The sequence below is a fragment of the Octopus bimaculoides genome, chromosome 13 (assembly GCF_046866305.1).
Source record: "Octopus bimaculoides isolate indiv1 chromosome 13, ASM4686630v1, whole genome shotgun sequence".
Taxonomy (NCBI): domain Eukaryota; kingdom Metazoa; phylum Mollusca; class Cephalopoda; order Octopoda; family Octopodidae; genus Octopus; species Octopus bimaculoides.
Genome location: NC_142940.1, coordinates 9,204,412 through 9,217,298, shown reverse-complemented (window position 1 = coordinate 9,217,298; position 12,887 = coordinate 9,204,412). Strand labels below are relative to the sequence as shown.

Here is a 12,887-nt window from a genome sequence, read left to right as displayed (position 1 = left end):
TGTGTATGTATATAAACATTATAATATCTATACACACACACACACACAAGCATGTGTAGACATAAGTGTACACACACATGCATACCCATATATACATACACAAACACACACTATGACGTGACAACTTACACATTCAATAAGAACTACATGCAAGATAATTGTTGTGAGAATATATATATATATATATTTTCACACATATACATATAAAGATAGATAGAGAAGTACAAGAACAAAGATTAAATTGTTAATGAAATGCAATGTAACACAATAATAATGCTAACCAAAATAAAATTTTAGAAATCTGAAAAATTAGTAAAAACAAAAAACAAAAATAAAAATGGGCGAAAGAAAGAATGCAGGAGCGAAAACTACACACAGAATTTGGCAGAAAAGTAAACAATGCCATGGAAGCATGCAAAATGGTAAATCTTGTTGCAACCAAAAGTGGTCTGACAACAACAGTCAACAGTCTTTCAATCAGCAAAAGCTAGAATTCAAAACCAAAATGAAATTTTATAGCGTAAGGGGGTGAGACGCTGTGCTGAAGCGTACTCTTCTAACCCATGCTAGCATGGAAAATAGCAGACGTAAAAACGATAATTTGTTTTCAAAACCACTAAGACTAACACCAGACGTGTTTGTGTGTGTATATATATATACATATATGAGTGTACATGCACACCAGCCTGCACAGAGACAAAAGCTCTCTCTCACACACAACAGGCAGTCCACAACATACCTTGGACTATTAGTGCCACATTCTCTGACCACTAGACACACTTTAGTTATCAACCTTATACACACTATTACAACGCAGAAATTTCAGGTGTACAGAATAAGTGGATACTATTATATATGGCCTTATATAAAGGTTCCTAGACTGAGCAATTAGTTCAGGTACTATGAAAAGCTTAAATGAACAACAAATGTACACACAATCCAGCAAAGTATATTCTTTGACTTCGGCCTGTCTTGTACTTCTATATTAAAAAATAAATAAAATCAAATCAAATAATAATTGCTTCCATATGAATTAATGATCTTAAAATCTGATGTTATATATATATAAGATCATTAATCTGTTGAGAAGGAGAATAAATTCACGAAGGTAGCGTAGCATCAACTGCAATAAAGTTGCCATTAAGAATATTTGATGATGGAAGTTCCGATTTCATTCTATTTTGTTTTTGTTTTTTTTTTTTTGGGACAAGGTTTACTCACTCATCTGCTGGGTCATCTGTTTTTACATCACCAGTCGTTGGTTTCTTTTCACTGTCATAGAAAGAAATATTTCGCATTACAAACAAAACATTGGAAAAAGTGGCAGGAACAAAGATCTAGTACAAACAAATATGGAAGCAGAAAAAAAAAAAAAAAATTAATAATTCATGCCTACCGAGATAATTGTCAAGGATGTAAAGGAAATTGGATGTTGAACAATTGATTCCAGCTTTTTGATGTATAAGAATTGGTAATTAGTAAAAGATAGAAGTAACACAATAGAAGTGACCACATATATAAAAAAACATGTATATTATAGAGAAAGAGTTGCAGTAATTTAAACTACTGCAGAGATTAAGAAATTGTATTAACTATATATTAGCTAAGAGAACATTGTACCTTTTTAGTAACTATACTGAAAATACTCATATCCATGACAACACTGCAGTGGTTAATGGACTAACAACATCACTACTGTTGTAGGTAAACTGTATTAGCCATACGTATAGATGTAACAATACTGCAGAGGTAGGTGAATTGTATTGACCATATACAGAACTCATTCTTCACCTGAGGCTTCTGATTTTACTGTAGCAGTCTTTGTGCTGCTTTTCCACAATCATGAGAAATAACTATTTCTATTTTACAATCAAGAAAAGATTTCAAAAGCAAAACTTATGAAAGTTGAATAATTGAGCCCAGTTTTTGATGCCTAAGAGTAGGTCACTTTGGAAAGATAGAGCTAAGACAGAAATCATGGAATAACCAAATATATACAATATAGACACAGTTCTTTAAAAATTAGATTAGTAAAGCATGGTTGACTAAAGAGGAAACTATAGTAAAATTCTCCCCCATTCCCAATCAAAGAAAAAAAAATGTACAACTAAACCACTAAGACAATATCTCTACATTGTTACATTGTATGAAAGTGACTTTAGAAATTGGCACTAAAAGTAAGAATAGTGGAGAAAAATAGTAGTTGATAAAGTAACTTTATGTAAAAAGTCACACACTGCAGAGAAGGGTTGCAATGGAATGACCAGAAAAATATGAGAGAACAGCATTAGAATGAGTGGTATAAAAAGAAGAGACACAACATTGACCATAGAAGTTACCGACAACACTGAAGTGGTATAGAAACTGTACTGACCACATAGAGAACCTACGATAACATCACTGCAATGGTAGGTGAACTGCATCGAGCATATACAGATGCAGAACTACCACAACACTGCAGTGATAGGGAAAACTGTATGGGACCATACATGGCACTTACTCTTCTTCTGGGGCGTCTGATTTTACACCATCAGCGTTGGGTTTCTTTTCACTGTTATAGAAAGAAATATTTTCTATTTTATAAACAAAGCATTCATTTCAAATGTAAACAACAAAGATCTATCACAAACAAACATGGAAACATTCACTTTTTAGATTTTGTTTTTTTTTTCTCAATACATACACATACATAACATGTCTTTCAATATATCTGCTGAGTTTGTAAAGAAATGACAGCTGAATGAACAATTGATTCTAGCTTTTGATATAATTAAGGTCATTAGTGAAAAGAAAAAAAAAGAAAAAGATAGAAATGATGAGAAACACAATCGATATAACCTAATCAATGCAAAAAAAAAAAAAAAAGATGAGTTTTTTTAAATTCTAATAAAGAAAGACAACTATGACTATATAGAAAAAATTAACCCTTCCTCCATTAAAAAAAAAAAAATAATAAAATAAAGCAGTGAAATAAGACAATAATCTGTTTGGATAAATGACTTAAGAAAATGATGTTCAAAAGGTAGAACTGTAGAGAAAAGCATTGAACGATAAAATGACTTCAAAGCCAAACACTACGGAGAAGGGTTGTGATGAAATGACCAGAAATTTGGGACAGCAGCATTGGAATGGTTTATGTAGGAGTGAGAAATATGGAGCTACTACTTTTCTACAGTGGAAGGTGAACTGTTCTGATCACACATGTGACTACGACAACATTACAATGACAGGTGAGCTGTAGTGATTATAAATGTAACTATGACAACTAAATTCACCATATACGGAATGATGAAAACAACACCGTATTCGTCGAAAATACTATACAATTTCATACATGGGAACTGTATAGATCACACTGCAGTGGTTGGTGGGGACTCCACTGACCATATATACAACTAGGACAACACTGCAGTAATAGGGAAACTGTATGGGACCATACATGGCACTTACTCTTCTTCTGGGGCATCTGATTTTACAGCATCAGTCTTTGGTTTCTTTTCACTGTCATAGAAAGAAATATTTTCTATTTTATAAATGAAACATTTCACATGAAAACTTTGGAATGGTGGGAACAACAAAGATCTATTACAGACACAGAAACATTAATCTTTTTCCAGTACATACACGTACACACACACACGTCTTGTGACATATCTGACAAGCATATAAAGAACTGGAAGTTCAACAATTTTTGTTGGTCTCATTAATTACAAGAGAGAGAGAGAGACAATACACATGACAGAAATGACCAAATATATACAAGAATATATATATATTTTTATTGTCTGCATATTACTAATAATAATAATAATAATAATAAGGCCCCGATGAGATGTGGTATCCCATATTTTATAATATTTTATAATATGTATGAATTGTTCTGGATATTGCATCGAAATGTTCATAGGTCATTTTCATTATTATTATTATAATAAAGTATTTTCAATGGATCAGTTTTGAGCTCTATTTAAAGTCGATATATATATATATATATATATACAGTTGTTTAAATCACTATAAAGGAGTTGCAGGAGATAGGTATTAACCATACACAGAACAATGACAACAATGTATTGATTGGGTGGGGAACTTTACTGATTGATTGTACATAAAATCACACAACACAAAAGTGACCCACAGAAATGAATATATTCAACTCTATAAAATCACTTCCAACAACACATAACAGAAATATTTATACAAATAACACCATTACTCAAGCAGGTTTCGAACTCAAGTCTCTGAAAATTAAGAGTCCATCACACCAATCTGAAAGACCAAGTTTCATTACTGTCTCATTTCACTATGTTTGGTCACAGGAACAAATGATCTTTTTAGAAAAATAGAAAATCCAAATGGAGATATGTAAACATATTACACATCAAAATTAATATTTTGCTTCTATTTTTTCTACATAATCATTTCTCTCTTCATTTTTTGGTAGAATGTATTTATGTATCCTTTCTTAAATTTAGCATATACGTATATATAGACTAATGTCGAAAATCTTACAAAATAAATTTAAATATTCATGTCAGATGTTAGCGTAAATAAATGATGGACCACAAATGAGTAGGTTATAAAGGATCAGCTGCAGAAGGGGAGACTGCACTTGCATGGACATATTGGTACATGATCCACATTATCCAATGATTGGAAAGGAATGGAGGACGACAATTGAATAAAAAAAAGACGTACAATCCAAGTAGGGGAATCCTAGAGATGAGGAAGACCAAAGAAGAGATGGGAGGAAGTGATGATGTCTGTTCTCAGAATGCTTAACCCAAGAAAAGAGGTGACAGAAGACTGCAAATAGTAGCAAGATGGTCTTCTGGAGATGACCCATCAAATCCATACAAGAATGGAATAGCAAAGAATAACAATCAGAAGCTGATCGGCTGAGATAGTTTACAGCTCTTGCATTCATTGTTTTCCATGTTCTGGCATAAAAAAACAAAAAAAACAGAGACTCCACTTGAACCAAAATGTTATGGTTTTATTCTAAACACAAGGTCTAACCACAATGAAAAGTACACCAAGAATGGATTTAAGAGATGCTATTACTAGGAACATTGTAAAAGTGAAGTCCAAAGAGAAGCAGTTTTCAGTGTCTGCAACAGAATTGATAATGACATAAAATTATAGGTCATTAAATGATGAGAGACTTACATCTGAGAGCTCTTAGACCAGCATCATTCTTTTCATTAAAACTAATAACATTTTGATACAGAGCAAGACAAAACTACTTGAGAAGAGTTTTAACATTTTAGATTACTCTGTGGTGTGACTGGCCCTCGTGCCGGTGGCACGTAAAAGCACTCACTACACTCTTGGAGTGGTTGGCGTTAGGAAGGGCATCCAGCTGTAGAAACTCTGCCAGATCAGATTGGAGCCTGATGCAGCCTTCTGGCTTGCCAGTCCTTAGCCAAATCATCCAACCCATGCTAGCATGCAAAGTGGACGTTAAACGATGATGATGATGACGATGATTGTTTTGAATTAATCATGCATTATCTTGTAGCTTTGACATTTCGATGATGGGATTGTTTAGTTTTAAAATGACATTGAAGGGTAGGTGTGAGAGGCCAGATCTGGCTGGTTTAAATACTAAAGGGTTAAGTGAATTTAAAGGAAATATTTTAAAAACCAAGTACCCTTGCTTACACAAATCACTCAACCATGAATGTTATTTTTTTTTTTCCAGAAGACTGGATAAAACAACATTCCTCAGCAAAAAAATGTAGATGTAAAAGATAACAATAAGAATGGAACCAAGATTAAAAGACATTTCAGTTGGTATTCAAATTTACTTTCCTTGAAAATCAGCAAAACTTCTTCATTGTATCAAAAAATCTTAATTTCAACCTCAGAGGCTCATTAAGCATTTCGTCTCACTGTCTGAACAGCACAGCAGGTTTGTCTTAACATGTATTTAACGAGAGGAAAAAAAAAAAAAAAAAAAATGCAAGATTGGGTTTGAGTTCATTTTCTTCAGGTCTTTAGACAAAAGCTGACCATTCAGTCACTGCAAGTGGACTGCACATAAACATTTTAATTTTGTATTTGGTTGAATTATATTTTTTTTTCACCCAAAATGGAAGAGATTTCATGCTTTATCAAAAGCCTAGGCAACATGCATGCATTCAAAAGTTAATAGCTATAAAACAACAAATTAACTACTAATAGCAAGGACAATCTTGTTTTTAACTTAGCACAAGGCTGCCACACATTTTCGTGGGATAGAAATACTTGACCGATACTTTATTTTAACTGACCCTAGAAGAATGACAGGCAATGTCGACTTTGGCAGGATTTGAACTCAAAACATAAAGGAGCTAAATTAATTACTGCATGGCATTTTGTCAGGAGGAAACAGACTTGACTGCCAGGCAATTCCTAAAGATTGTACAGTGGTTCGGAGCTATGTTTGAAACAATCAGAAACTGAATGTGGTGAATTGTTCTATGAATACACTAAAATATCCCCCGACATGAATAATAATAAAAATGACAACTAAAATTTAAAAAAAAAACAAAACAAAATATGCAATTCCTAAGTATTTTTCTGTGGAGGAATCTAGCTTTTACCAGAAAAGTAATAAATACACACAATTCACAATTTTGTTTCTTTCAACCCCGACTTGCAACAAACCAAATAACAATTATCAAATATAAAAACAAAATTTTCGTTGAAAAACACTTGAAAAGAGACCCCCCTACCCCCTTCAGCAAGGCTGAAAATTTAAGATAGTCAATAAGAAAAGTCTAATGCATAAAAAAAAATAATAACAAAAAATTGAACTATTCAAAGCATGTTAGCTACAGGATTCTTAACTGCTGGGCTAATATATTTTCATTTTAAATAAATTGTATGATTATCTGCCCAAACAAGTTGGCTAGCCTATTAATGCTCTAACTACTTCAGTAACAAGACAACAGAAGAAAAGCTTCTATGAGGTTATTCAACCTACTAAAGTTAGCAGCCAAATTTCCTTCAAATTATCTCCTACTATATTCGCAAATTAAGAATAGAGAGAAAAAGAGAGGATGGTTATAGCTGGAATACCAATGATCGTAGGCTTGCCTGTTCAGTGCCGACTTGGGCTAAACAATGTTTAGTTCATTTGAACAAATTATCTGATGTGGTTCCAAAGCCAACTCTAGGACTTTATGCAGTTCGCTGCCTTATAGATCAGACAGTCTTGTCAGATGGAGATGAAGAAACTGCATTGATATCAGGCTGCAAGCAGCAAAGTAAATACTAGTTTCACTGCAAGCAAACGTCCATCCAGATGAGAAAGTGATGAACACAGCCAAGATATACATAAATACATATTAAGTGCACACAAGTATCTTAAAAACGGATACATGGTGGAGGTCATGCTTCTGTCCAGGTGGATAACTTTTCTGGTACCCGTGACCCAATAAAATGTACCCGGTCAACAATGTGAAGTGGTTGGCATTAGGAAGGATCTCCAGCCATTAAAAAACCATGACATAGACCCCGGCAGGGATTGGAAATGTTGTCAAGTTATTCAGGTAATGAAAGACTTTGAAAAATGGCAAGATGTTGTGTTGGAACAGACACATTCAATCCAAACCAACATGGAAAAAAAATCAGATATACACATTCATACTTTTATATATAGACACCAAGTATTTGATTAAACTCACGACTGTACAATTCATTAACTATATTTTTTCTTTTTGCCACCTAAATTCTTCATCTTTTCAATCCTAGAACAATCCAGTCTTTGATCATGTTCCTGCTGCCATGTTTAATGGAAATATCATTGGAGATAGTTTTGGCTCATGTTTTCCACAATAGTCTACGAATGATGACAAAAGAGCAAACAAAATGAAAGAGAGAAGCTCTTAGATAGTAAACATGCTAGCATGAGGAGGAGGCTGTCTCAAACGTTTTAATGGATCTTCGACATCTATCCCCACCCATCACATTTTCCAGAACAAAGACGCAACTCATACTTCACATGCTTAGAGAACTACCAAGTTACAGTTGTAACTGAAAGCCCAACATTCTTTATGCTTGCTTATGCCTTTGACTTATCGATTTACACAAAATGTTCACAACTTGAAAACATAAATGGGGGAAAAAAAACAATAAAAATCAGTAATACACTACAGCTGAACACATCACAATTGTTCACTAGTAACTGCAACCTTTAATTTATTGGCAAGATAAATCATTAAAATTCACATTAACCAAACTTAACTGAAATCACCCAACAAGTAGTAGTAAAACGTTAGTAAATACACAAAAAAAAAAAAAAAACACACGCACACAAATGTATTAAAGTAAAATCGAAACTTACTCTCCGATGGCAACCAGCTTGCTTTTCTCGTCATTTTTCTTCAGCCGTGGACGGCCAGGTTTCATTTTAAGGGGACTCGATGGGCCTTTTCCACCTTGGCCACCAGTTGACATAAAGTGAGCAAAAAGCTCGGTTTGTTTCAGCAAGAAATCGAACCGGTTACTCCTGTCGGCTTGCTGAAACAAACATTGTAACAAAACTGCAGGTTAAAAAAACATCCAGTCAACTTAGCTCAGAAGTAACAGTTTCTATTCAACCCACACAGACTACAGAGAAAGTTTACGAAGATAGATCAACTTTTTTGAAAACTGTAAGATCTTTATAATGTGTAAAGAAAAAAAGAAATATTAAATATTCTGTACATCTTACTTTTCACTCTGATTTAGAATTTAAATTTCCTATTAACTTAATCTAGAGGGGAGTCTCCCCTATGATAGCTGACCACCAGGGGTATACCACAATATTCCTATCAACTTTCTTAGACCTGGGCCACTCTGTATTCAACTTTACCCTCCAATCGGGCTCCTGAACAAAAATAAATAATTGCATACACAATTCAAGAGTAACAATTACATGCAAACTAATGGACAGAATCATAAAGGAAGAAAAAAAGGTGAGAGAGAGAGAGAGAGAGTCGACAACATAGGCCTATCTCAACTACTGCATTTGTTCACCCAAACTGCAACTTCACTCGTCACTTTGAAGAAGAATTATCACCAATAATTTCCACAACAGTAAAAAGTCTAGGCCTTGCTTCTCTACCAGACAAAGTATATCGTGGAGAATGATGCAGTCCTTGGAGCATCTTGCTCCTGTCAGACCTTCCAGCTCATGCCAATATGGAACGAGGATGTTAAATGATACCCCCATCATCGTAATATACATTTTTCCATGCTTGCATGGGTCTGACGGAATTTGTCGAGGCAGATTTTCTATGGCTGGATGCTATCCTGTAGCCACCACTCACCTGTTTCTAAGCAAGGCAATATTTCCGCATGGCCACATGTTTTCACAGAAGATTGGCAATGGCACTGACAACAACACTCGCATGCAACTACCCATGCTATATCAAGACATGGAGACACACACATGTAGTTTCCTTTTACCAAATCCACTCACAAGGCTCTAATAGGCCAGGGGCCATAGCAGAAGACACTGGCCCTGGGTGCTGCAGTTGGACTGAATCCAAAACCTTGTGGTTGATGCTTGCACCTAAAATCACGACACATTGAGAATCCTGCTTGGACACACACACACATACTTTGGCAAGAAATTTGCCTTGGTATTGCCAGACAAAAGTACCCTGATAGTAACACAACTGGAAATGGCAGTTAATCAAATGAATGGATAATAGAAAGACCTCTAACGATGGTTCACAAAATGTTAAATGAAAGTAAACAAAACAACAACATGAAATTAAAATGACCACGTACAATGTGTTCTTCGTAAGCTTCAGCATCTTGTCCATTCTTCTTGGGTGGCTGCTTGAGTAAGAGTGCTTTCACTGGTTTAACACCATCTGCCAGATATTCCGGATCAGATTCATTCTCATCATCATCGTCACCTTGCTCTTCTGCTTCGTCCTCTTCCTCTTCTTCATCATCTTCCTCTTCAGCAGGTGCTTCTTCTTCCTCTTCCTCCTCTGCTTCACTGTCTTCTGCTTCAGCTTCTACATCCTGTCAATGAAAAAAAAAAAAAAAAATGAAAAGCTGATTCAACATTAGTTTGTAAAGGGAGGAGAAACTAAACAAGGGTGGTTATGTGGTAAGAAGTTTGCTTCCCAACCACACGATTCCAGATTCAGTCCCACAGCAAGGTACCTTGGATGGGGGTCTTCTACGATAGCCTTGCGAGTTAATTTGGTAGACGGAAATTGAATGAAGACCGTTGTGTGTTTGTGTTTGCCCCCCCCCCCCCCCCACAACAAAAAGCTTGACAACTGGTGTTGGTGTGTTTAGTCCCTCGCAACTTAGCGGTTCGGCAGTGACTGATTATAAGAACCGAGCTATATATAACGAAGTTTCCTTTTAAACTTTACATAAGAAGTGCACCATGATGTCAAACTCATTGAGAACCGCTATTAAAAACACACACATTGTATGTGTCTGCATAGGTAAGGTAGAGGAAATGCAGAAAGTCTAATTGAAACCGGTTTTTATATATATAAAAAAAGAAGGCCCGAATACATTGAAGCAATGCCGACAGCAAAAAAGAAAGGAAAGAACGTAGACTGACAAAGGGATAAAAAATGCTGACACGGTGTCCTCGACAACTGAAGCAGCTTAATGCGAAGCTAGTGAGCTATCTCACATTTTCTTCTTTTCTGCAATAGACGGGCAGCTTTGTGTCTGGGTACAAACTTTTTATAAAGAAGTTAAGCGGTGAGCTGGCAGAATCGTTAGCATACCAGGTAAAATGCTTAGAGGCAATTCATCGAACTTTTACATTCTGTGTTCAAATTCCGCCGAGATCGACTTTCTTTTTCGCTTAAAAATTGCTGGCCTTCAGCAAAAAAAAAAAAAAATTTGAGCATCGAACCGATGAATTCAACTCTAGCCGAGGCCAATCGTCCATCCTTCGAACTGTGTCCACCTTAAACCTTTAAAATGCACTATAGATGTGGATATAATTGCAATAGAATAGTGCACCCTATCCTCAAAAGACAGTTTAAAAAAAAAAAGCAAAGAAAACAGTCTAAAACACGGGTTTGTTAGATAGAGGGGGGGAAAGTTTTAAGACAGATTGCATTTAACGATGTGCTTATCAAAGATTATTGGGTGGACTTTGGGATTAGACATCGAAGTATGTATGTGTATATATATATATATATATATATATATATATGTGTGTGTGTGTGTGTGCACAGAAAAAGCTGTATTAGTGATAATATTTCATGTGTTTATAGTTGACAACACGTGCTGTCTCATGCACACGGAAACTGGCGAACGAATCTTGACAAGGCGATGACACATCTGAGACTAAAAACGATTGAATGCCGGAGTAGGCAAAGTAAACTGTAAAAGAACGAAATGGAAAATTCCGAAGTATTTCGTCCTTTGACAAATCCACTTCCCAATCATTATCATTTAATGTCCCACTCTTGACCTTATTTCTTTTTAATGACAAGGTATTTAATCTTTTGTATTGTAAGCCTGTTATATCAAATATTATTCATTTCAGATTATATCTCATAGGGTCTGAACTCAAAAAATGTAGAGACGAAAATAAAAGCATTTTTATTTAATCCGGTATCCTACAGTTTCGACGAAGTCTCCTTACTGATCCTTATTACTACTATCTAACAACACGGATTTCTCGTCCTGTCGGAAACAGTAGCCAAATCTCCCTCAAGTCACACGCCTAAATAGGAAAAAAAAAACGTGGTGGTCACGGCTCGAGTGTTTTTAGGTACTCATGATCATGAGTACCATCGGGGTGCTGGCACTCATGAAGAAGAGTGGACCCGCGTCTTCTTCATGAGTACCGTGTCCGTGTTTTTTAACCATAGATCTGTTAGATCAGAGCTGACTCGAGGCTAAATAACAGGTAAACCGCAGATCATTTCCATAGAATATTTTAAAGTTTAGTTTGAAAGGAGAGCGGCGGCGCGCGCTACCTTTAGCGGTACAAGTGAACTGGGTTTAAGAGGTCACCAAGTGATTAAAAACTTCTACCAAATTAACACTTAAAGATAATATTAGACAAGAAAGAGCTTGTCTGTCTTTACATTCTGAATTCAAATTCTGCCGAGGTCGACTTTGCTTTTCATCCTTTCGGGGTCGATAAATTAAGTACCAGTTGCATACTGGGTCGATCTAATCGACTGCCCCCCACCTCACCAAATATTTCGGGCCTCGTGTCTTGAGTAGAAAAGAATATTAGACAAGAAAACGTCAAATGTACAGAGGTATATATGTGTGTAGGGGAAGCTAGATTGTGTGGCGTTGATGCTTTTCCGAGGAATTATTAACCAAATTCAGGAGGAATGGTACCGTTTATTCGAAAAGAAAACAGCAGCATGTCAGTTACTCTATTAAAATAATTACCATTAATAGTTAGATGTTTTCTAGCGCGTAAGGAAATTATAGCATCTATTTATAAATTGCTAGTATTTATTTTAGGAAATCCGAAAGGGCAGACTAAAATCTTGAGAGGAACAATTAGAAATGGAATTTTTATAAACACAAATTAATGAGTGAACGCGGGAGCCTCTATGCGGTCATCGGTCTGTTAGAAATAGCAGCTAAGCTTCGCTTAAATTACTTCCGGAACACATTGGATAATATCGTCCTAGGTACATAATACACGAGAGAAGATCGGGATAAGCCGTGTCTAGAATAAGATTATTAAAAAAAAAATCCAGTTAAGAAGAAGGATAATTGCGTCCGCGAGACAAAAAAGAAATGATTTGCAGTAATGTAGCTCCCAGGACAACTTTGCCTTTCACTGATTTTAATAAGGAGCAGGGAGGACTGGATCCTCTCCCATAATTTGTGAGCTTGTCTCTGTTAGAATAGAAATCTTTCAGGCATTTAATTAGTTCAAAACTAGCCGC

The 12,887-nt window shown here is 35.5% G+C and overlaps 1 protein-coding gene across 10 annotated transcripts in view; it reads right to left on the bottom strand.

Annotated features, from left to right (window-relative positions):
* LOC106884192 (SWI/SNF-related matrix-associated actin-dependent regulator of chromatin subfamily A member 5) overlaps nucleotides 1-12,887 on the bottom strand; it is a 37,860-nt gene that overhangs the window by 23,660 nt on the left and 1,313 nt on the right. For 2 of the 10 annotated variants that reach the window (XM_014935432.3, XM_052972317.2), the window contains exons 2-6: nucleotides 9,766-10,008; nucleotides 8,333-8,508; nucleotides 3,451-3,501; nucleotides 2,501-2,551; nucleotides 1,222-1,272 (exon numbers count right to left, since the gene is read on the bottom strand). In XM_014935432.3, the coding sequence (XP_014790918.1) occupies nucleotides 1,222-1,272; nucleotides 2,501-2,551; nucleotides 3,451-3,501; nucleotides 8,333-8,508; nucleotides 9,766-10,008 (572 nt within the window). The remainder of the gene's footprint in view (nucleotides 1-1,221; nucleotides 1,273-2,500; nucleotides 2,552-3,450; nucleotides 3,502-8,332; nucleotides 8,509-9,765; nucleotides 10,009-12,887) is intronic. The other 8 variants (XM_089362008.1, XM_052972318.2, XM_089362007.1 and 5 more) reach the window with 4 other exon arrangements.